The sequence below is a fragment of the Diplotaxodon limnothrissa genome, linkage group LG22, assembly GCF_057381915.1.
Source record: "Diplotaxodon limnothrissa isolate DT_005_m linkage group LG22, D_limnothrissa_male_GT1.1, whole genome shotgun sequence".
Lineage (NCBI taxonomy): Eukaryota > Metazoa > Chordata > Actinopteri > Cichliformes > Cichlidae > Diplotaxodon > Diplotaxodon limnothrissa.
The window spans coordinates 20,589,685-20,614,629 of record NC_140616.1 but is presented as its reverse complement, the minus strand read 5'-3'; the positions used below and the strand labels follow the sequence as shown (position 1 = coordinate 20,614,629).

General features: G+C 41.7%; 1 protein-coding gene across 2 annotated transcripts; it reads right to left on the bottom strand.

The window, feature by feature from the left end:
- Positions 1 to 944: 944 nt before the first annotated feature.
- Positions 945 to 24,125, bottom strand: snx13 (sorting nexin 13). Of its 2 annotated transcripts, none has more exons than XM_085345875.1 (25): positions 23,982 to 24,125; positions 15,416 to 15,528; positions 15,192 to 15,294; positions 14,970 to 15,059; positions 11,361 to 11,482; positions 11,120 to 11,238; positions 10,909 to 11,013; positions 10,728 to 10,816; positions 10,415 to 10,498; positions 10,163 to 10,301; positions 9,927 to 10,015; positions 9,687 to 9,786; positions 7,348 to 7,541; positions 7,046 to 7,150; positions 6,781 to 6,951; positions 6,622 to 6,691; positions 5,984 to 6,162; positions 5,550 to 5,657; positions 5,344 to 5,454; positions 4,955 to 5,116; positions 4,783 to 4,854; positions 4,361 to 4,506; positions 4,179 to 4,247; positions 3,984 to 4,096; positions 945 to 2,887 (listed from the first exon to the last, which is right to left on the bottom strand). In XM_085345875.1, exons 1-25 carry the CDS (start codon positions 23,991 to 23,993, stop codon positions 2,652 to 2,654), a joined length of 2,901 nt encoding a protein of 966 aa, XP_085202001.1. In that variant the 5' UTR covers positions 23,994 to 24,125; the 3' UTR covers positions 945 to 2,651. The 2 variants fall into 2 exon arrangements, with proteins under 2 accessions (XP_085202001.1, XP_085202002.1); XM_085345876.1 differs by having other exon boundaries at positions 5,984 to 6,126.
- Positions 24,126 to 24,945: the final 820 nt, after the last annotated feature.

Sequence of the window (24,945 nt, the reverse complement as noted above, 5' to 3'; positions counted from 1 at the left end):
TCTCCGATATCCGATCCAGTAATTTAGGTCAGTATCGGACCGATACCGATACGTAATATCGGATCGGTCCATCTCTACTTATCACACTATAGCAGCTCACACAGAAGCTCTTCACACCTGTTGCAGGACTTTCCAATTTCCAGAGCACCAATAAGTCCGCCTCATGTGACTGATCTTCCAGAAGCTGTTAGGAAACCCTTCAGCAGTGTGAAAAAAAAAATAGCAGTTACATACCGTTTCCAATTGAATGGAGTCTTTACAAAAAAAGAAATGCTGCAAGCAAATACTTACACACTGTTGTTCAGTTAGTCGGAGTTACCTTTTTATTAGTGTTGTACTGTTCTGAGCACAATGCTCACAAGGAAAATTTTGATAAGCATGATGCCAAAATAAACCAAAACACCCTAAAGTCATTTTTCAGTTGCTTAAAATGATCATGACATCCTGATGTTTTCTTTTTTTTTTTTAGGTTAAAGAAAAATATGAAAATAGAGTTGACAGTACATTTAGGCACACTATTAACACATACTGTACACAGATATGCACAATTTTCATTATCATATTCATATATACTGGGGTTAAAAAAAACATGAGCCTTCCTGTATGGAGAGGTGTGCAGAAAGTTAAAGGTGATACCGCCTTCGCCATCATAAGGGACACATTATTCACCTCCCAGTAAGCGAGGCTCCAGTCCAGTCCAAGCCATGTTGTCCTGCTCAGCCAATCAGAGTCCATCGGGGCAGCTCGGTGCAAGCAAATCACAGCAGACGAGGAAGTTTCCGTCCAATGACTGCAGCAGAATGGGGCGCCGTTTAGTCAATGGGGGAGTGGGACTCCCACACTTGCTACAGTAAGTGCTTATTAGTAGTGATTCTAGTGGTCACAAGACACAGCTCTTCTGTGAACCTGTCTCACCCAATTTTTTTTTTGGGGGGGGGGGGGGGGGGGGGGTGGTGTCTTTTCAGCGGTCAGTTCATAATAACAAACCTCTTTTCACACTTCACAGGCTTCAATGCATGAAAGAAAGAGCAGTTGTTCAAGGCCACCTCTGAAGTAGCTGTCCCCCCGCCACAGTCTAATAATCATCTCTGATTATTTCTGCAAGAGTCAGCTGGGGATAAATGGGAAAATAACCCCCTGCACACCGAAAAGAAAAAAAAGAAACAAATCTAAAAAAGAAAAATCAGACTTATAAAACAAGTCTGTAAAATTAAACATTGTACTTTTATAACAACGGAATGTTAAGTTGTCGGGGGTAAGAGGACATCTCTGGGAAAAGAGCTCTCGCTTTTTCTACTATTAAAATAATTTTCAGTAATACAATGATTCAAAAATGCACATGCCTTAAAGAAAAGAAAAAAATATTGCACCAAATCCAAGTCGTTTTTCCTCTGACCAAAGGTGGTTAGGGACACATCTCCATATCTCTGTCCTGATTTCCTTGTTATGTTCAGTCATGTGAAGGAGAGCTACCTCTAGCGTGCATCTCTTGATCAGTGTACACTGTATATAGACTTAAGGCTGGTTCCCCTAGCTCACACTGGCACAGTTTCTGACAGAAGAGGGTTGCATCTTTGTGCTAACCACGCACGCACGCACGCACGCACACACACACACACACACACACAGACTTCTGCTCAAGCCAGATACAGAACAGACCAGAGAGTACATTCTTGAATAGTTCCTGACAATAACACACCTCAGTGTGTCGTCACAGCCTCACCTTAAGGGTCATTAAAGGTCAACGTTGCATTCTTTTTCTTTGCGTGATATGAAACACAGTAATGTTTCCCCAATGTCAGAACAGTACACACACATACGAACAGCATGAGCTTTGGTTGCTGCAGGATATGAGAGTAGCATTAAAAAGGGTTCTTTGATTGGATGATCGAGGGAAGTACAGGTGATCTAAGACTTGAGAGAGAGAGAGAGAAAGGGTGGAAGAAAGTCAAGACAAGCACTGAGGCTGAGGAGAGAAAAAAAAAGGATATTTGTCACATTTTAAAAACAGCGGCTCTTAAACCCAGTGCAATCGACGTTTTTTGGTTGCGAAAACACAGTTTGCAAGTGATTTTTGCAGCTTAGATGTCTACAGCATGAGGGTGGGTTTGATTACAGCTGTGCGGCCACTTCGCTGACGTGGAGGAGGACCGCACTGGCCAACAGATAGAAGCAGGAAGGTAAGGCAAGGTGTGGGTCTAATGCTATTGAGTCCTGCAGTTTAAAAACAACGATACCTGTGGTTGGGCTCTCTGGACCATGATAAAGCAGCATCAGCTGGCCCAGAATGACGCTCAACACAACAACAACAAAAAAAGTCTCAAATGGAGCAGGGGAACTAAAAAGAAAACACAGCCAAGTTCAGTCTTGGTGCAAATTATGAGATTTGTGTTTGCGCGTGTGTCCAAGTGTTACACATCCTTCGTTTCTGTCTTGACAGAAATAATCAGCCAGATAAAATAGAGTGATTTCACCTTCAGCAATGTGTGAGGGAAGAGGAAGGGCAGAATTCTCTCTCTCTCTCTCTCACACACACACACACACCCCCCTCAACAACAGTCATATCAATCCCCACCACTGCCACTCACATCCTCAGCTCTCAAGTCTGTGTATCTTATCGGCCCTTGTCCTGCTGCCTCTGTCCTCTCCTGTCACCTCTTGAGGGAGGTGGATTTCAGTTTCTGGTTGTATCTATGGATGCGTGGCGAACGGGAGTGCAGCTTGACAAAGAGCTCGGGGAATTTGTACTGAGGGAACATGGTCTCCAGGAAGCCCTCCAGGAAAACGTAGACTAGGCGACGGTTCATGGGTTGGTACTGAAACATGTCAAAGACGCGGAGGATGCCCTTCCTCGTGGTATCGGCTCCGATGATGTGCTTCAGCTCATCTGAGGAAGAAGGGGGAGGGAGACGTAGATATCAGCAGCGTGAACAAGTTTGGTTCTGTCAGAGGTTACTTCCTGTTAAAACTGTGTCTTTCCTTCCCACTGTCACCAAATGCTTGCTCAGGGGGAGTTTTCTGTTGTTTTTTATTGTTCTCTCTAACGCTTCAGCATCTTTACTTTTAAGGCGACAGGTATTTGGCGCTTAATAATTAAAACTGAATGAAATTGATTTTTTGTATGAGTTTACAGCACTGCAAAGAATTCCACCTTTCCTTTGGTTCGCATTAATATTACTGGAATTTTTAGTCTGACAGCAGAAACAAAGTAAAGATATGGCACTAAAGAAAAGTGAGCATGAGTCATACAGATGTCCTCACTGCACCGCATTAGGGCTTGGCTACCTTCACATAGACACCTGATAATACAGCCTCTCAATTCTTGTATTTTCTGTGTACAAATATATTTCTAGCTCTGTGCTTTATCAGAGGTGCAAACCATCAAGGAAAGTGTGTAACTGGCAAAAATGGTCTAGTTTGATGTCACCCTTTCAGTTTTCCAATATGCTTTCTCTGCCTCATTCTAGTGCGCTGACTCATAATTAGCTTATTGAACAAATGATGGTTAAACAGCATTTATACCGCCTGGACACAAGAGGGGGGCAGTGAGTTCATTTCAGTCATTTCTTAAAAGCAGACTTGGACAAATCATACAGAGGTCAGTCTCTGGGTGGTTCTCACTAACTTACTCCAGATTCACTCCTAAACTAGAATACTATTGTGCTGTACTTCAATCGTTTCTTCACACATACCAGATATCGTCTTACATCGAAATTGTTTGTCATAGTTTGGAGTGGTAGTACACAGAAGAGCAGTGGATTAAACCCCTTTATTAAAAAGCTGTTGGTGACACCCAGAAAGATGTCACAGATTCCTCCCTCCTCACAGCTTTTACTTCCATATTCAGTGGGACAAGCAGGGACTGAGAACTGCTTTTCATTTTAAGTATGAATGCTTCAAAGATAATGAGTAAGTAGATGTGGTTGTCTCTATTTATGGCTAGGTGCTAGCTTTATAAAGTGTGAGTGTGTGTGTGTTTTCACCTGGCATGATTCCCAGAAGGCTGGTTTTGGCAGCTACTCGTGTCCTCATGCGGATGTTCTTGTCCCGGCGGGGCGGGGTCTCAGCTAGAATACCATTGGGCCAGTAGGAATCCCTGTTCGGAGGCGGAGCACTAAAAGTTATACAGTACTCCTCTGACTAATCAGAGGTCTTTAAAACAAAAGGCGATGAGTTACCTGAACCTCTTGACGTAATCTGCCACCTGCTCTGGTGACGTCAGGTAGTCCACATGATCTACGATTTTCCTACAGAAAGAAGCAAACTTTAAATATTTCAAACTACTATTTGTATAAGTGATAACATTTTCCCACCTTTAACTGTATGTCAGTCTTTTTTGCAGGTTTAATGTGACACTCACCTGTTGATTGTGTCCCCATATGTGGCCCTGATGAGTTGCTGCAGAAGGTTCTTAATATTCCTGCGCAGCCACTGGTTCTTCTCTTTGAGATCAAACACCTCGTCCATCAGCAGCAGCATTACCCGGAGTGGGATATTATCATCCACCTGGAAGCAGTTTAATTTAAAGCACGGTTAAAGGAATGAAACAGCAGCACACTGACTCACATCAGAGACTTTTGCAGAGACATGTCAACGCAAAGAATGCTGAATTAAAATCTACAGGGTTATTCCTAACAGCAAAGATAATGGCAGAAGGATAAAAGCTTTTCAAATCCTCATTTTAGTGGGAACTTTTTAAGCAGTTTCTCATCACATTTAACTGATGAGCCGATGTTTGTACTCTGAGGCATTTCAAGAAAACTTTGGAAGGACTTTGCTCACATTGTCATCGAGCTGAGCAGAGACTCGACAGTGCTCAGGGTCGATTTCAGACTTGGGGAGGATTGGAGGCACCTGGGAAAATCAGAGGTTAGATTAACGACTACAGAGGATCAAGCGAAGCCCGTGCTTCACAACGTTAACTCAAAACACTTGCAGTATTAAACGGTTCTACCTTCAGTATGGATTGTTTGATATCCTGACCCAGTTTTTCTGACATGCGGCCCATGTTATCGGAGACTTTGGTCACTCCCTCTGCTAAACTGTCTGGGAAGGCTTTTACTGCATTGGACACGTTTCTCATGGAGCTCCGCAGAGGGTTCACAAATGTGTCTATCTGATGGGGGAATAAAACAAAAGCAGAAAATGTACTTTATAGACAAAATGCCAGTCACATGGTGAATAAACAGCTGATCAGTAATGAATGATTCTCCAACATACTAAAACGTTATAACACAATATCTACATATAACATCTACTATAATATATGTAGTAATTAAAATAAAAAACAAAAAAAACTGCACAACAGTTAAACAGGTATTTGCATTTGAGAAAAGGAAATACCTTCCGTGCAAACTCTCCTTTGCCCTTGCTATAGGCCTTGTTCTCTAGGAAGTCATACACGTAAGGGATCAGAGTTGGGCAGGCCTTCACCATCTCTGGGTTCAGCAGCAACTGCAACAAATGCGCACCAAGAACTATTAATGGAAGGAAAAATGCATGACAATAAAAAAGAATAACATATATAAACTATCACATAACAACATTACCTGTAGGTAAGCATTGAGGTCTTTTTTTCTCTTCTCCAAGAAGTCTCTGTCCATGTTATTGAAGGTCTTCTTTCCTGGCAGCTTGAGGATTGATGCCAGGTTCTCAAACTAAAGCAGAGCAAGATTACAAACTGAGACTCAGAAGAAGAAAATGCAGCTGATGACTTTCCCTTATTTTCTGTCACGTTTACATTTATCGTAACAATGTTGGATGCCAGGCCAAAGTTTCTATGATAGAAATAATGAGGTCAGTGTGTCTATAAGTAATTCCAGTGAGTCTGACGTTTAGGCTCACAAACTTGCCTCCAACATTTTTTTTCTCTTGTGCCATCAATATGGCGATACGGTCACGTCAGCCACCAGGCACCACCGGCCTTTGTTTTTTACTTTAAACCGTGTAAAAGTGGTGTAATAGAGTTAAGTCCCACACACACCTGTTCAGTGATTCTCATATGGAAGTCATGGAAGTCTGAGTAGCGGCGGTAGGTCTTCCAGGCATCCTCACTGCCATCTTGGTTGCGTCTAACCACAGTGATGGTGTACAGTGCGTAGGTCTTACCGTGGTCATTGCACACCCCTGCAGCACCCCAGAAGCCGGGGAGACAAGCATCAGCTACCCGATCCGGTAATACATCCAACATAGGGAATTGGAAAATGGGGGATGGGTTGAAAAGAGCAGCGGAAAGACAGGAAGTGGGCAAAAGGGAAGTGTTGCAGGTGTAATATAGGGCAGTAAAAGAGCAAGCAGAGGGGAAAAGTGTGTATGAATGGGATAAAAGGGAGGAAAAGTGTAACAGAATGGCAGGAAAGGTGAGGGAGGGAGGAGGGGAAAAAGGAAAAACAGAAAAGTAGTGAAGGTAATGGAGTGATAGAAATAAAGAATACTGGAACAATGTGGCACGAAACAGCAGGCACATGCAGATGAAACGAGCTTAGAGGTGAAATGCTGATAGAAAACATGCAGGGAAGGACTAAAAGGAAGTAACAGATACCCAATATCCAAAAGAAAAATCACACACACACAATTCAACATGTTAGAAGAATATAAAACTAAACCACTCGGTTGGCGTACCTGTGTCAGAGATGAAGGCATGAAGGTGCATAGATTCATCATGGCAGGAATTGGGCAAGTCATCCAAAGACTGAAATCACAGGAAACAAATCATCATAAACTAATAATAATAAACAGCACAGACAGATAACCCATAAATATTAAATGAAAAGGACTCACTAGGTTTATGCTTCCTGTTGGAGAACCATTAAAGGACTCTCCATCACCATCGTCAGACCCTCGGTAGCTTGGCTCTTTCAACATGTCCAGCTCTGCAAGCATGCGGACATAGAGAGGGCTCTGCTTGAAGGACGGGTAATACCGCTCATCGCGTAGCATCATGTCATACACCTGTTGTAAAGTACAAGCAGTAGTATTTGTTAGACTGGGGGGGAAAATGCAGCGCAAGCAGGAAAAAAAAACAAAAACAAAGGGAGGGGGGAACCTTTCTCTGGATTTCATCAAATATCTCTGGCGTGGGGTCGTCTTTCCGTAGCTTCTCCCCAAGCCTTGTTAGTGATGCCTCGTCCACCTGCACCCTGGGGGACGCCTGTTAGAGCAGACAGAGCAAAGAGGTTAACTTTTCACATTTATAACTACAGAAATGAAAGACAGCTCTTTAAATTTATCTATAAATAAACGTCCCTGTTTCTAAAAGAGAAGTTCAGACACTGTGTAAAATATAGCTGAAATGAGTCTGGCTTAAAATATCGGAGGAGGCTGTGGATGCATGACATTTTCAGCTACCTTGTCAGAGAGGTATTGTTCATAGACACCCAGTGCAGCTGCCTTCAGCAGCCCTTTAGTGTCACTAGGCTGCTTCTTGCCGTCCTTCTGCCAGCTCTGCATGGCCTCCAGCTGCTGCTGCGCCGTCACCCTGTATCCCTCCACTGTGAGCCAGAAGAACAGCTCGGCCTGGGCCCCCGCTGCCTGCATGAAGTCTGGGTCAACAGACAGACAGCATTTAGTCTCCTAAATCATATGATGCATATGATATACTCACAGGTGTCTGCTTATGATTAAGACTCTGGCTACACATACATACACGGCAATCACGGCCAGTAAGTTTTATACTCAGTATTTTTGGCAGCCTCTGGTTTCTGGCAGCCTCGTTTCTAAAGATCAAGTTATGATATCAAACTTCTACTTGTTTAGTTTTGAGTTTTGCTTTGATCTATGTACAAAAATGTTACACGGCATTTGAAAACCAAGCTATAGCACAAAATGTCTTTCCCTCAAAATTTCTAGATTACTCACAGCTGAGTGTTTGCTGATTGAGCATTTGGGGCAAAAAAGGCGAGTGATTTATTGACAGTTTATGGATCGGACACTGATCAATTGTCAGACAGTTCTAAGAGACATTTGGAGACGGTGAAGTTATGATATTGGAGATATCGGAGAGTCCAACTGTTTAGAATTGCAGCATTGCTTGGCTGTTTTTGTGCACAGGTGGGATTTTCATTCTGACTTTTCCTATGCTGTGTCACAAATTAAAACATTTTAGGCAGCATAAACGTTAGCATGCTTTTGTTTTTGTTTCTTGGTGCAGCCAAGATCTCAGCTGAAGTCTAGAGTAGGGATGGGTATCATTTAGGTTTTATCCGATACCGGTGCCAAACCGCTACTTTTGAAACGGTGCCGGTGCGTAAACCGGTGCTCGAACCGGTGCTTAAAGAATGGAGAACACAAACTTTGTCCAAAAACCTCTCATGTTTAACTGTTTTCCACTTTTTCTTTGGTCATTTTAGCCTTTTTTGCCAGGGTGAAGGGAGCATCTGCCATCAAACAGGAAGACAGCCGCATGTAACTACGACGGTGTTTGCTAGTTCACCTTACGTGCATTAATTTAATAACGTGGTTAGCCTACTCAACGTAAATTACACACGAACAACATTAAGCTACTCACGCAGAGAAGAACGGCTGCTGCTGCCATCATCATCCGTCATCATTTCTGCTACACTGACAGGGCTAGGGGCCAGGACTCTCCTCTTCGGGTTTTTGGGGGATGTTGCTAACTCCGGGTCCGATAACAGGCACCACACCCGCACTCGGTGTGAGGTCTTGCAGCAAGGTATCAAATACGGTGCATTTCTCGACTTTTAAAAAAACGCTATGCGTCGCCAGGTGTTTCATCAGATTCCAGGTGATACTGTGCAAAGGAGGTAACATCTTAAAGCACTTGTTGCAGGCTGCTGAGTTTGCATCTTTTGCTGTGAAGTACAGCCAGACTTTTGACCGCTTCGCCTTGGGCATTTTTAATCTGTAGCTCTGCTCTAAGAGAACGTACGTACCTGGGCCCGCCTACTATCCTTGGAAAGGTAAAATGATTGGCTAGAATCCAAAGTGTATGACATCTCAGGAAAAAAAAAAGCACCGAAATAAAGCACTGAAATGTGCGCTGCTTTTCGGTCTGGTTACTACCGTTTATGTCAGAACCGAGGTGACCGTGCATTTGCCTTGGCTGCACCCGATTTGTGGAATAACCTTCCTATTGCCATCCGCGCATCCGATTCTATCCAATCATTGAAATCATGGTTAAAAACCTTTTTATTTAACCTTGCCTTTCCTGCTCGTTAATGCCTGTATCTGATTCCTACACTTACTCTATTTTCCCTTTTATACATATCTTTTATGGCTTTGTGCTTTTAACATGTTTTTACTTGATATGCATTTTATGCTATTCTTGTGTGTTAGTGACATTGACCTGTTAGCACATTTGGTACTTTGTTATGGTCCTATAGTATTTATGTTTTATTTTCTTTTATGTGAAGCACTTTGGTATATCGTTGGTTTTTAAATGTGCTCTATAAATAAAGTTGTATTGTATTGTATTGTATTGTATTGTATTGTTTTTGTCATTATGTTTAGGCTAATGGGAATTCTCCAACCTTTAAAGATTCTCACACCGACATAAGCGACAGCAAAAGAGCATGTCTAAAAAAAAAACAGAGGCTGGAGTCCTACACTAAAGCCCTAACATTCATGTGTTAGGGCTTTAAAAAACATATGATTAACAGAAAAGTTCAGAGTTATAACTACAGTGACCTTTGGCGTCTATGTGATACGTGAGGTGTTGATGCACTTACCCATGAAGAACTGCAGGGCTATGTTGTGGACGAGGATGTGATCCAGCGGGATGACACACAGCTTTCCAAAGTTGGCTGCCAGCTTAAAGGCATCAACCTCCTACACAACACAGGAACCGAATAAGTAAAGAAGAAGACAGCAAAGCATTAACATAACCAACGCGGACTTTGAGCAAAACCAGCTGACACCTGTGCAGACAAGGCTGTGCGATGCATGTTTACTCCCCTGCAGTTTCTCACCTTGCCAGACTGCAGTCTCTGGATCCTGGTCTCACACACCTTCTTCACAAACAGAAGACTGTTGATCTGGTTCTTGATCACGTTAATGTCTGAAGGACAGAGAAACAAAAAGCCATCAGGGCAGAAGAGGAAAGCAGTGTGCTGTTTCAATTAACATTCTGTAGTTACTGAATGAAAACAATCAGTTTTGAGTGTGTGTGTCTGATGCAAATGGAAAGAAAAAAGCGAGCGCCCACCGTCTCCAGCAGTGTCCAGGGAGCGGAGAAACTGCAGCTCCTCCAGCACCTTGTCTCTAACGGCCTCCAGCTCAGCAGGCTTATCTGTTAACTTCAGGATGTTCATGAAGGCTTCATAGTTACAGCTGTTATCCCGGATCTACACATAAAACAGGACATACAGCTACAAACACCAGCACCAAATCTCATTTGGTCTCCCAACCCTTAAATTAAACTGTTTCTTGGACAGTTTGGGGTGGTGTTAAACCTCACCATCCATATGACAAACTGGTTGATGTAGTCTGGGTCACTCAGCTGGTTGATCAAAGGAAGCAGCACACCACGCGCTAGCACCTCCTAAAAAACACACCACAGTGTATTTCCAGGCATGCTCGCTGTAATTTACACTACAAACATGTCACTGTACAGCACATTCAGGGGGATGCCGTGGCGGCCTGGCAACCAACATGGCAGCATTTGGCATGTGGCTTTTTTGTGATGAACACACAAACACTGGTTAATGGCATACATATGCATTTTTTATCTCTTATTTGCACCTCACACTAGTTTTTTTTCATGCACTCACCCTTAGGAAGTATCTCATATTCTTATTGTGGAAGTCTCCAGGAGGTAGTAACAGGTACAGAAGCAATTCACACAAGTCCCGAAGAAACCCTGACACACACATGCAGAACAGGGTTACAAGCTAGAACAAAAAAGTTCCTCATAACTGTGAAATGTAAGGCCAGAAACAGAGGCGTGTTTACCTTCTTCATCTTTGTGTGAGGTGCACACAACATCTCGACAAATCTTCCTTTCCATCTCCACCTCAGCCTCAAAGAAAGACTCCATCAGATCATCTGTTATGTCCCCTGTTCAGAAATCACTATTTAGTTACAGTCGTCACTATTCTTAAAACAGCTCTCAAGACATGGCAAACACGTTAATAAGTGCAGGGAGTGTGATGTATGCACGTACTTAGTTTGTCTTCTCTGTCACCGAGGCGATCCTGGGCTTTTCTGAAAACACGTAAATGTGTGGCAAAGTCGTCCACCAGGCGAGTGGTGAAGTAAGGCTGCCAGTCCACCTCTTTGGACCTTTGCATACAAATATACACAAAATATAGATTGCTTGATTTTTTGCTAAATATATTAGACATATAATGCGTTTGAGTGTGTGTGTGTGTGTGTGTGTGTGTGTGTGTGTGTGTGTGTGTTACCGTGTGGAGAACTGGACAAGGGCATTTTGCAGCGTCTGTCTGATCTCTAGTAAGAAGGACTCATCTTCACTCAGGGTGTAGTACCAGTATTGGATGTAGTCTCTCAGTGCAAACTGGATCACCTAAAGAGACATAAGGAAAAAGTGAGGAGTTAGGCAAAATTCTGTAAAGACAATTCAGACTGAGTGAAGTGAGAACTAGAGAGAGGGATCTGACTGAATTGTCAACACAAACCTGGATAACCCTCTGATTCATCGAACAAACATGGAAGTAGATAAGAACAGTGATTAAAAGTCAAAATGCCAAGGTGACCATTTTAATCACATTTTCTGAAATAATCTCCACTGATAAACTGCCGGTAAGCAGAAATCTCACGACAGCTCAATTACACAGGAGCTGAGTAAACAGGAAGCAGAGGGCTGGCTGTTTGTGCAAAACATTACAGAGACACAACATTAATGGAAGACTGAAGACTTCTTTGTTTAATTCAAAAATGAGATGAAAGTGTTACTGTAAGTATAGGGCTCGGGATTATACTCTCTTAAGGATGCACAGATGGGAGTACATGGATACAGATACAGTTTTATTCACCCTTTGATGACAATATCTATGCCACTTGAACTCAGACCACATTACCCCCTCAGTTGGTAGAAAACAGGGCTTTGGTGGTATAAAAGAGATTGGGAGAGACTGCAATGTGAATAACTGTATATATTGCTACAGTAAAGGGAACAAGCAGTCATGTGCAAAAGGTAATTTTCACAGCTGCCAAAAACTAAGTACAACTTTACTGCTTTCATAGCTATTGAGGGTCAGTAACACCCAGGTGCTGCTAATCAAGTGCCATGTGAGGCAACAAGGCTTAGGCTTGCAAAGTTGGATCTGAACAAACCACAAGACTTCTGGAACAATGTGCTTTGAACAGCCCAGACCAAAGTGGAGACATTTGGCCCCGAAAACCAAATACAGCAAATCAGCACAAACACTTCATACCATGTGTCAGCACAGTGGTGGAGGGGTGATGATATTGGCTTGTTTTGCAGCCACTAAGTCGACCGTGAACTCCTCTGCATGCCCAAGTATTCTGGTTAAAGGTGTCATCTGTCCAACAACTAAGCCACTTAAGCCTGGATCAAACTGGGTCATGCAACAGGACAGAAAGTCAGAGAAAGTCCAAACCTCAACCTGACCGATAAGATCAAACACTAAAATTCCTTGATGACACGATTGTCTGCGAAATCATTTACCAAAAAAAAAAAAAAAAAAAAAAAAAAGGACACCAATTCTGCAATAAAACACAAACCAGGACTTTTCTAACTAAAACTACACCAGCAATGTTTCTGACTGGAGCCGTGGATGCCAAGTATAAACCACGTAAAAAGTTACAGGTTTTAAAACGAAAGGGTGTGGAAGTCCCATCAGCTGAAGCTACAATATGAATCAGTGCAATACAGGATGAGAGGGAGCTGTGACTAATGAAAAAAGTGCTTATGTGAGCACATACAAGAGGGAAAAAAATGCCCAGACAATGTGTCAGAAAATAGTGACCACACATTTATTTCAGGGCGCAAGATTCAGCATTGTGCGACTTTACATTTCTCTGTGCAAGATCTCAAGGTTCACATGGAACTGAAAAGATAAATGAGAATTCCTAGAAACGGGCAAGGAGAGAGGAGATGCCATGCTAGAGCCGTTAGCGTCATCTGACCGGCACTAACTGCTGTGTCTGCACTTAACTCTGCCGGCCACACCGCTTTGCTGAGGACGTGCTAAAAAGTTTTCTGCTGCAAGTGTGGTAATCACAGAGCGGCATGGAAAGAGAAACTGACTAATAAACACAAGCCACAAAGTCGTTCTTTCCATTCTGCAATGCTTGCATAGGAACCATCAGTTAGACGATCAACTTGCAAATGTGTCAAGATGAGTTTAAAAAAAAAACAAAAACAGTACATACACTGTTGCATCACATGTCTCACATGTCACAGTCTGCAATGTCCACAGTTTACAAAGGACAAATTACACAAAGAGCTTTGGTGTAATCGTACAGAGTTTCCAATGATGTCAGACTAGTTGTCTAATAAAACAATAAAAAGAATCTCACTGTGAAAAAGTCACTGTGTGACAGATGTAAGGATTTTTATATAAAAACTGGGGAAATAAAGACAAAACATTGCAAGCTGTGCCAGAAAATAAACGTTTAACAACACCGGAGGAGCTTCATTCTGCTTAATGTGAAGAATGCCGCTGGAAACATGTACCACCAACATGGTTTCTATTACAAAGCACGACACTGGTACACAAAATAATTTAATTAAGTCATTTTATAATTGAATCATGTCACATTTTCCTGCTTTTGGCATGTTGGAAAAATGAATTTTGCTCTGACAAAACAATACATCACAAGAAAGACACAGAGCTCACAGAAGAAAACACCTGAAATGCAGACGTTACTGGGTCATGCAGTGTTTGACAGCCAGTACTTCTCTCTGATGCCATTAAGTCACTGACCTGGGCCAGCTGAGCTGATGGGTCAGACAGAGATTTAAAGGAGCCGGAATCCAAAAAGTCTGGAGTATTAGCATTTGTCAGGCAGGGACCTTCTCTAAGCTTCTCCCTGTAGCTGCTGTCCCATTATCACAAGTGCACTGCCCACTCTTAGCTGGGTGGGCACTGATTAAACCTCTCTTAAACCCACATTAGCTAAAACTTTTTATTGTAAATGTCTGAATGTTAAACAAGTAAAAAAAAGTGTTCTACCATAATTCTTTCAGTTTCCTGTAACTGCCTTTGGGCTAATTTGTATGTAATTCCTTATAATGATTTTTGACACTTAGTCTCACTCAGGTAATAATAGGCCCTTTTTTTAGTGGGCTGGAGACATTAATGTAATGAGCTGAGCCAAAAATGTGACATCAACAGACTGAATGGAGTGGCGTCACTGCATGAATCATGACTCCTTCACAAGAATCAAACCTGGCACTGAGGAATATGGACATGCATGCCGCCTCCTTGGCTCTCTAATTTTAGGAAGTCTGACAAAAAGCCATACACCGAGCAGCACGTATAACATCTTCATGTATTCCGTTTTTGTGTAATTATCAAATGACATCGCAGGATGTTTGGGCCACCTTGCTGTAACAACTCTACCTACATTGAGGTGGTACTCAAATTTAATAGAAAATAACCAAAACTGAGTAGAGCAAAGTCCAGCAGTGTTGAGTAGATGCTAGTGGAAAAGAAGCTTTAATGATCATGAGTGTCATTTTCTGAAGTTAGACCCAGCTCCTTTAAAGGCAGTGCTATCAAGGCATTACAAGTAATATAAAATTTTGAATTTAGAAAATAATACTTATCAAAACTCAACCAATTTCTTGCAAATTATTAGCTAATCATCTTATAAAATGTAAACATGCACTTGCTGTGGTAGTGACATGATGAAAGGGGCAAGGTGTGCTTATAAAGAAATGAATACAATTAGTACTGACACAGAGCTTTGGCCATGTGTTGTATGCCATACGATAAAACTGGTCATCTATGCTTCCCTACCTATGAAACACATGTACAGGGAATCACAAGACCTATCACAAAGACAGGCACATAAACACACACCTGCTGTAGTGGTTCATCTATGAAACTCGAGCCTGTGAGTCTTCTGTCAATTTTTATAGGCTTCATCTCCAGCTTCATCTCATCCAACGTCTGAAAGAGACAAAACATAACCCACAGTGAGACAGGAGTAAAGTAATCAGAGAAAACTTTAGTGACCTCCGTGACATCTGGCAGGCCGGGTCATCTGTTTGCACAGGCGAGGTCGAAGTGCGTGTATTTTACCTTCAGTATACCAATTTGTGTGGGTGGTAAGTACGAGTGCTCGCACTTTTCCAGGTGTTTCTCCGAGTTAATCTTTCCATAAAGCAAAGTGACCGCAAAGCCCCTGCAAAACAGAAATGTAATTTAGAAATCAGCAAAAAACTTATGAGCCAAGCTCCTGATGTGTTGTGGTTAACTGTGAAGCTTAAAGAGGTTAGATTGGCTTCAAACGTCTCACTGCTCACCCTCCAATGAAGCAGAAGATATAAAAGGCCAGGTAGAATATGGCAAAGGGTCCAAAAGTGACGAGGAACAGCACAACTCCAAGACCCCCCCATCCCCAGATGGACAGACTGGCCTGAAACACACAAGACAAAAAAAACACATACTCAATACACAATTCAATTCACCCCATACTCAGCTAGACTGATGATAATATTCTATAAACACATATAATGACCATTAATGGTCCTCCACAGAGCAGAGGGGAGGGAGATGTCTGCGCAGGAAGACATTACATAAAAGAGTGTCAGACAGAAACTGTGTGTGTGTATAATCCTGTACAATCACATCCTATGGTGTTCCTGTTGTTGTCAGTACAGGAAACAGAGCTCGTTTCAACCCTTTTCCAGCTCCAACTTTAGCCCATAGTTACTTGAGTATCTCCTTTTTTAGCCTTATCATATTAACAGGTACAGAAGAAGCTTTTTAAAAAACAAAACAAATGAAAACACAAGCTATACTGATAAGTTATGTCCCCTAAGTGTATGCTTAAGGTCATGATAGCAGGTATGAAACCTCAGGAGGGGTCTGCTGCACATATTAAACCAGGCCGCGGCACCTTAGAAAATAGCTGTGAATGTGTTGTTATGAGTTACAGCTGCTTATACAAGGATCCTTAAATGTTCAAGGAAAAAAAAGCCTTCAAAAATGTTCTCACTGTGAAGCCATCAGATAGAGTCACTGACAGGCATCACGATCAGTGGTGATGATCTTCGGCTGCCTTACGTTCATGTTAGAGTTCCTTAGATAAACAAATCCTGTGACGGAGCCAGAGAGGAGCACACAGAGCTTCCTTTGGACACTGAGACATTGTTCTCACTGTTACAGTCGACTGCCACCAGTCGGATGACACACATTAGACTAGCTGCCAACAGTGTCACATCCATAAACAGAGGCCAGTCAGTTTACTGTGTAGATACAGAGCTAGACTAATTAGTAGGGCTGTTCGATATAACGATATATATCGGATGACGATATAAAAACATCTATCGTTTCATTTTATGCTATCGTTTGTTTCGTGGTGTCGCAAAATAAACTGTTTACCGCAATGTTTTTCATTGTTTTGATTGTCACTGTAGTGGCTATATTAATTTCTTAAAGTTCTCTCTTTCGCTCATATTTCATATAACCACACTACGGACAGGCAAGCGCCTGTTTTTATGTGTTGTCGTTAGCAACAACGACGGTAAAACCATCGCGTGTCTGCTTGTTTATGTTCCACATAAACCTTTCACAATAAAGCTCAAGATCTTGATGAGACTTTTCAAAATAAACTGAATCACGTGAAAGAGTATGCAGAGTATTTACGGATGAGAAGCAAAAAAGAGCTGTCAGGTGCTGAAAAATAAACCTTAGATTCAAACGTTAGAACAGGCTTTTACGCTGTGTAATAAATACTCACAAAGAAAACGGCAGCCGTTACAACGTATGTCTAAAAATGCATCCTTTAATGCATCGGTTAAAACACTCGACTCCAGGTACACGACGCCCAGCTGGAAACACTTCACGCAAGACGAGCTGCCCGAGATTCACAGAATTTACAAAAAATGTTAAAACTTTGTGATTTATATTGTTATCGGACGACAGATGTCTTATATCGGGATATGAGTTTTGGTCATATCACACAGCCCTACTAATTAGTGCCAAATACTATTAAGGCATATGGACAAATGAAAAGAATAATGAAGAGTAATCTGTGGCTCCACAGACATGCAAATGCACAGTTTTCTTGCTTAACGCTAAAAGATAACTTAGCTATCCAAACATCCATCTTCTTCAGTTCATCCAAGGCCTGGTTCTGGGGGCAGCAGTCCAAGCACAGAAGCCTAGACCTTCAGTTTATCTGGGGGAACACCAAAGTGCTCGGGGGCCACCCGAGAGACATAATCTCTCCAGCGTGTTCTAGGTCTGCCCCAGGGCCTCAGACTTGGAGGTGCCGATTCTCATTCCCGGTGCTTCACACTCAGCTGTAAATTGCTCCAGTGCGAGCTGGAGGCCACCACTTGATAAAGCCAACAGAATCACATCATTTGCGAAAAGCAGAGACGAGATTCTGAGACCACCCAAGTGGAAATCCTCCGCCACTTGACTACGCCATAACAACTATGAACAGAATCGGTGATCTAGATAAATGATGATAAAAGAGGAGTGAACATGTTTGAATTAATGAACCTCAATTTACAGTACTGGCTTAAATGTACACTCTACACTGTAGCCTGATGTGAAAAGTACACATATGAAAGCTATGTTAGGTCTTTCAATAATATCCAGTTACACATTTTGTTACCATTATAATTTAGGAGTAAAAATATGCTATATCTACGGTAAATGGACTGGTTCTTATATTACACTATTCTACTCATCATAGCACTTTACTAATTGACTCATTTACCAATTCACACAATCACTTTTTTCTATGCTCTTTCTATGTAAGTGCTTTCATTCACGCACATTCATTCTCTGACAGACACATTGGAGAGCAACTTGGGGTTAGTATCTTGCCCAAGCATATTGTGCCATGCAAACAAATGCAGGCTGCATGAACACCAACCTTCCGATTAGCAGAAGACCTGCTCTACCACCTGAGCTACAGCCACCGCCCATGAAGACCGTGAGGCACCAATCTGTTTATTAACTTAATTAGCACTGGTGTCACCGGTTTTATGCATTTCAGTTTTAAAACAACGACAACAAAACAAACCGCACAATATTCATTACGTTTGTGACAATTGTAATAGCAGAAGAATACACAAACACCAGCACATTGCCCACTGCAATATTGGCTCGATGGAGGAGTTCAAGACTATAAATCAAGCTTCAAGCTACTGTGGAGGAGCTGCTGTGATGCATTGACAGATTATGACGTTAAGGACCAACAATGGTCAGAGCTATAGGCAATAGAGAGGTATTTTTTCCCCACTGATGCATTACTCAATATCATTCATAATAAATTTAATCTGTCTCGCTATAGTTTGATGTCGCACATGCAGCCCCAGAGCACACAGGTAAGTGTACACACATTATTGCAAGGTGTACTTACGAGGTAATTAGAGGAAACAGGAGGATATTTCAAACTTCAGCCTGACATTTTTGTTTGTATGGCAGAACTCTAATTAAAAATAAGTTAATAAATTAAATTAATAAATTAAAAAGAAAAAGGAAAGAGCCAGTGAATTTTATGACATCAGCGATGTCATAAAAACCTGCTATGATGTACGACTTGGAGATGGCTGCACTGAAAAAAAAAGACAGGAGACCGAACTGCAGGTGGCAGAGTTGAACATGCTAAAATTTTATACAGAGCTGCCAAGCGGGAGGAAAAGAAGAAGATTCCTGCATGCAGTAAAGGAGGACATGCAAAGGTTTGGTGTGACTAAAAAGGATGCTGAGGATAGGGTGAGATGGAAGCAGATTATCTGCTGTGGTGTCCCCACAGGGACAGGCCTGAAGAAGAAGAAGAAAGGGACAGGTATCCTAACATCTGAGTCATGATAGGTTTAAAGACAATTATGAAGCTTCTTTTCATTCAAAGCAAAGTTCCTAGACGCAGGAATGCTCAGTGAGGAGTACAATGTACAACTCTCTTTTTTGTCTACTACAGAGCCCAATATGTTTATGAATGTTTTTCATGTTAAAAAAATGTGAAATATGTACATTTTAGAATGCAATGCCCACTTGCTTCATACAATATCTCTGAATTTATAGATTATAAATTTAAGCAGTCTAATACTGGTTGCTATTGTTCAGATGGGTTTGCTTGCTGACTTGACCTTGTCAGCATGAACGTCTTTATTAAAACTGGCCATAATTGTTTGTCCTGGTCCAGAACTGGAGCAGATAAAACTAGAACAAACACAGCCTCTCAGTTGGATCAGGTTTGAAAAAGCTGATAACGGGCAATTTGAAACAATAACTTCACTAGTACTGGTTCAGATCTTAAAGCAAAGCATTTTTAAAGTCTTACTCTGAAGCACTTTGGACCGCATATGCGCACGAATAGTGTTACATAAGTAAATCTGACTTGAGGTGAACTTGTGACGTCCCTCCTCACCACATCAGCTGAGGCTAGTTTCACAGTAAATAGGATAAATTAAAACCTGAGGCTGATGGCTGTCACTGAGGACCTTCTGACCCTGATGTTGCTTACTCATCAGAGTCAACTAGACAGGCACTGACAGTGTGCAGGCCAAGACATATGGGTCACATTAACAGAACAGCAGGATCTTTGAGAGTGCCTTGGAATAAATGCTGCATACCTGCCTGTCACTTTGTTTACAAATGTGGTTATGGGAGAGGCAGGAAGTATTAGAGGACATTTATATGCAGTGTAATAACCCTGTTGGGTACATGCAGTTCTCCACCCTATATTTCACCCTGTCTTGTACCAAGGGTGACATAATTTCACTATCTCGGTTGCATAAGACATTGCAGTTTTTCTTATTGTTGAAACACCTTAACTGACTACACAAACACAGGAAGGACAATTTCCAACCTTTTCCTCAATTTCTTGCCTCTATTATAAAAAGCACAATTTTGATCTATATGGATGTAAAGAAATCAACTACTGCGAACATTGACTATAATAAAATGTCTCAAACTTATATGAATAAACTGAAGTCCAGGCTGCAGAATGTGTTCAAACTGGCTAGACTAACCCTCTTCCTTAAGTCATAAAGGGCGAGAACAAAGTCACTGATTGCAGGGTTGGGAGGAGAAATAGGGCTGGCCAGCAGAGAGAACCATTATTACAATTTAACTAGGAGTGTAGCAACACAGAGGAATGCTTTTCAGAAAGGTTGCCACAAAATGTGACCATCAAAAACAGATCCACGTGTCCTGATATCTAACACAACCAAGAGAACTATAACATATAGCCAGAATCCTTTTATCATTTAAAGGAGATCCAAATTAAACCGCCGTGCAAACAAAGAAACAGTCTGAACTGTTGTTCAATTTCCTCCCACACTTACATCACAGGGAACCAAGCAGGTACATTTTCAGGAGAGTTTGAAAACTTTTTGCCAAACCAACAAAGTCATATTTACTACCATAATCTACATCCTCAGCCTGATGGTAGTAAAGAACAATTATAATACATCACCATCACACACGCTAACAGTGTGATGGTGTAGTAGTAACTTATGGATTTTGTTAAAGATTTTTGCTAAACAAGATCCGGGTCCAAAGTTAGCAAAGCTAATGCTTGTGACTAACATCTGAATAAAGGCAGAGTGCAACTAAATTTAGCCAACGGTGGAGGGGCAACCAACTTTCCACTGACTTTGTATTTGGTGAAGGTGCCTCCCTATCAAGTGGCTTCACTAAACTACAGCAGCTTGTCAACACGGAGCCAACATAAGACGTAACTGAAGCTAGCTAGAAGCATTTCATTTGCATTTCAGCTCCTAGATACATATAATATTTATTTGTGTTTTCCTTCCAGCTGGTGCAGAGTGTAAAGTGTTGTGCTTTGTCTATACTAAAATAGGACCAAAACAGGGACATATGTAACTGTACTCACCAGAGCAAACCACAAGCTATGCTGTGCTTACTGCAGCATCCAGCAGTTAGTTAGGCAAATCATCTTATTAATCATCTTAAACATGTTTTTTAATAAATAACACAAAAGGTAAGTAATGTGTACACTTATGAGAAAGAGTGTTTTTAGACGTACTGAAGCATATACAGTCTGATCAATTACACCCTTTAAAATTCTGTGACTCCTGAGAAAGAGACTGAATGTAGTTCAAAAGGGAAATGCAAGTATATGTTTGACGTCAGTGGTGCTAGTAAGCAGCAGTGAATGTGCACGCTATCAGTAGGACTGTGTGATGAGACTGTGGAGGCTTGGCTCTGTAGAAGAGATGATAACTGACACTCGTGAGTCATTACAGCTTACACAGGGCTTAAAACATGAACCATCTGTTCCAGTGATTAACACCCAAGCCCATCAGGGATCCTCACATCTGAATATCTAGGCAATTCCTTATGCAATACACACTAAACAGACACTCATTAACACAAAAGTGACAGTATTAAAGGCACTGGGCGAGATCACAGATGCAGATGGGCACTGAAGTACCGCTCTCATGCATTTCAAATTGTTAGTGGCTGGATGTTACAGCATGGCTTCAAAGAGAATTTCAGAAGACATGTTTAAAAACATCTGTCAAAACCTGCTTCATCATCCTGAAAGGATGCTCAGGGATAAAAATCATTACCTGTGTGAATATGCTGGCCAAGGATCAAATACAAAAATATAATTGTGGACTTTACTAGGCTTCAAACAAAGACATATTTTTATTTTCTAAACTTTAATATAACCAATTTAATATTTTGAAATGAATCTATATATTTGTGTTTTAATATTTCTTACAAATTTACTTACAAAGAAGTAGAAGACAATCTAGAATTTAAAAGGAGTAAAACACACAGAGGCAGTGTGTTTTGAAGAACGCTCTGGATGCCCTTGACTCCAGGCACATTCAGATATTCACACGTAGCCTCTTATCAGTGTGTCTGAGAATATTTTTTCCCTAACTTTCCACCATGGACGTGCACACACACGCATGAAGAACTACTCAAGGGTGGATATTTCTATTTTTGTGATCAATGTAAGTCCTCAAGTGCTTAGCTGCAAACCCTGGGTAGTGTAGTCATTAGGTGAAAGGTTAACTAGGCCCATTAAAGCTCTCCTGTGGGAGATCATGCCTGAGAGAGAGAGAAAGTAAATGGGTCTGACTGATCGTGCTGGCCTAATCCACCAGGACCACTGAAATGCAAAGAGCTGCTATATTAACCTTAGGATCAAAAAGGCAGAAGTAGTAATGATGTTAATTTCCAGAGAGGACAAGAAATGTTGTAGTTCACTTCTCTCCAGGATTTGAACTTTATTACAAATTAATAACAGCATACTAATGACCCTGAAAACTGAATGAGCAAATGGTCCAGCTTGTTTTGTCTAGTTCCCCTGAGTTGTGGTTTGATACTGTTATTACCCTGGGGAGGGTAAAGTAAGCCACACCCCTCCTCTGTCACAAACAGTGTCCCCAGCTGCTACTTTTCACCTTCCAGTGAGAAGCAGCTCCAGGAAGGCAATAACTGGTTATTTATACTCATTATGTATTCAGCTAGTAGCGATCATCAGGTTGGCAGTAACCCAACTAGAACTGAAACTGTAACACACAACCAATGAGCATGCGGTGGGAACTGAACTTAAGCCTTATCGAGGCGCTGCAGTAATCATGACTGTTAACAACTCCAAATCTGATTAATCATGTGAGCTGCGTCGTGTCTCGGCATGACCTAGACACACTGTCTGGATGAAAAGACAGGTCTGAACAGAGCTTAATTCATGAGAGCTGTGAGCCTCTTTGGCAGGGAAACAACTTGAACAGCACGTAGAAGGAAGAGGAGATACACTAGCAGGCCTGATGTGACAGCATGCTGGACTTAATATCTACCAAGCTTTGATTAAGGGAGCTTAACGAGGTTTAGCAAGTGCTAAAAAGCACAGAGATAACGCTGTGTGGCTGTGGACGAGCACACGTGCACTCCCATCAAACTCAATATACAAAGGTGAATTGATCAAGTTGTGTAGACAGGCCACTCACTCACAGAAGCAACTGAACTACAAAGGACTACATAAAACAAAGCGATATCTTTCATTGATTTCTTACTAAGGTTACCAGAGACTAACATTTCCAAATAGCAACTAAGCCAACTAAGTGTAACACGTGACTGCCCACCTCACCTGCAGCTCAGATGAGGTGGGCAGTCTGCTCTTTTAGCTGTCCTTTCAGGTCGCTAAACTGGGGGGCATCCCGTGAGATGTAAAAAAAAATCTCTGCAACCACTGATCAACAACAATGGCCTTTATTAATATTTCAAGACAAGCCTGCGTTAGGCCGTTTAGATGTGTATGAAAGGAGGGAAGAAGCCGGTATGACTGACAAGCTTATCCACTACATCTCAACTTGACATCAGTCATTAATGCCTGAAAATTGATTTCCCACACCATTCACACTGTCTGCATCTAGGTGTAACAGCGCAACACGTTTATTATCGACATAAATGTTTGCATCCAATGCAGATTGATCAACAGTGGACCGCAACTGCGCCGATACAAAAATGTAACTTTCCTTAGTTAGTCTCTCTAGCCGTCAGCCAATCTAACGCCCAGCTCACCTGTATTCGTTGTAATGTAGAAATTCGTTTGTGAGTATCTTCATTCATAATATAAACGCAGACTACCGACATTGCCTGTGTCGAGCTAATTCCAGCGCAGTGTTGACAGTGCGGATATCCTAAGCCCGTCGTATTAACTTAGCGTTAACGGTGTAATCCCGCGCTGACTGCCACTTATAGCTGACATGCTTTGTGAAAACACAGCGGCAGCGAACAGTCCTCTCTCCCGGCTCCCGTGTTTACCTGCGGGGCTAGGCGCTAGCTGCTCCAAGCTAACTAGCTATGTCAGCCACAAACTACTGTACCAACACGCGCGAGACTTTTTCACGGGAGATAACTTACCTCTGCAAACATCGTCTAAAAGGCTGTAAGTTGCGGCGGCTCTGGCTAACCCCACCACATTGTAACATGCGAAGAGGAGGTGATTTTCTTGGTTAAAATCGGTCGTATTTCCAATCTCCGTACTGTCTTCGGAGCGTCGCCATGTTTGCAAGGTTTACGTCGTGGGTGCCCCGTTTCTGGACGTGGTCACGCCATTGGCTGGGAGGCGATGACGCCACATGCAGCGATAATCACGATTGGCTGACCTAAATAAATTATTAGTTCACAAATTTCTGACAGACTGTACCCAAACTGTAAGTCATTTTCAGCCAATGTTTTTTTTTTATCTCTTGTTATCTCGCACCAGGCCTTATGAAATAGAGAAAATAATCATCAAGTTAACAACAGCATTAACAGTTTCCAGTAAATGCAATTACAGCAAGTCGTTGAAGCCTAAAGCATCAGCAGACCATCACACTACCAGCCCTATGATTGACTGTTGACTGTTTTATGTTCTTATTATGAAATGCGGTGTTAGTTTTACACCAAATGAAACCAAATCTAAACCTTCCAAAAAGTTCAGCTCTTTTTCTTGTAATGCCACAGAATATTTTCCCAAAAGTCATGAAGATGATTTTTGCTAATGTGAGTCAAGCCTTTGACTTCTTTTTGGTCAGCAGTGGTTTTCTCTTTGGATCTCTCCCATGGTTGCCATTTTTTCCCACGCTCTTTCTTATTGTTGAATCATAAACTCTTTAGATGTTTTTCTGGGTTCTTTGTGATCTGGATGAGTCATCGATGCACTCTTGGGGTAATTTTGGTAGGTTGACCACTCCTGGGAAGGTTCACTACTGTTCCAAGTTTTTACCATTTTTAAATAATGGCTCTCGTCGTGGTTCACTGGAGTCTCAAAGCTTTAAAAACGGCTTTGTAAACCTTTCTAGACTGAGGGACGTCAATGAATTTGTTTCTCACCTGCTTCTTA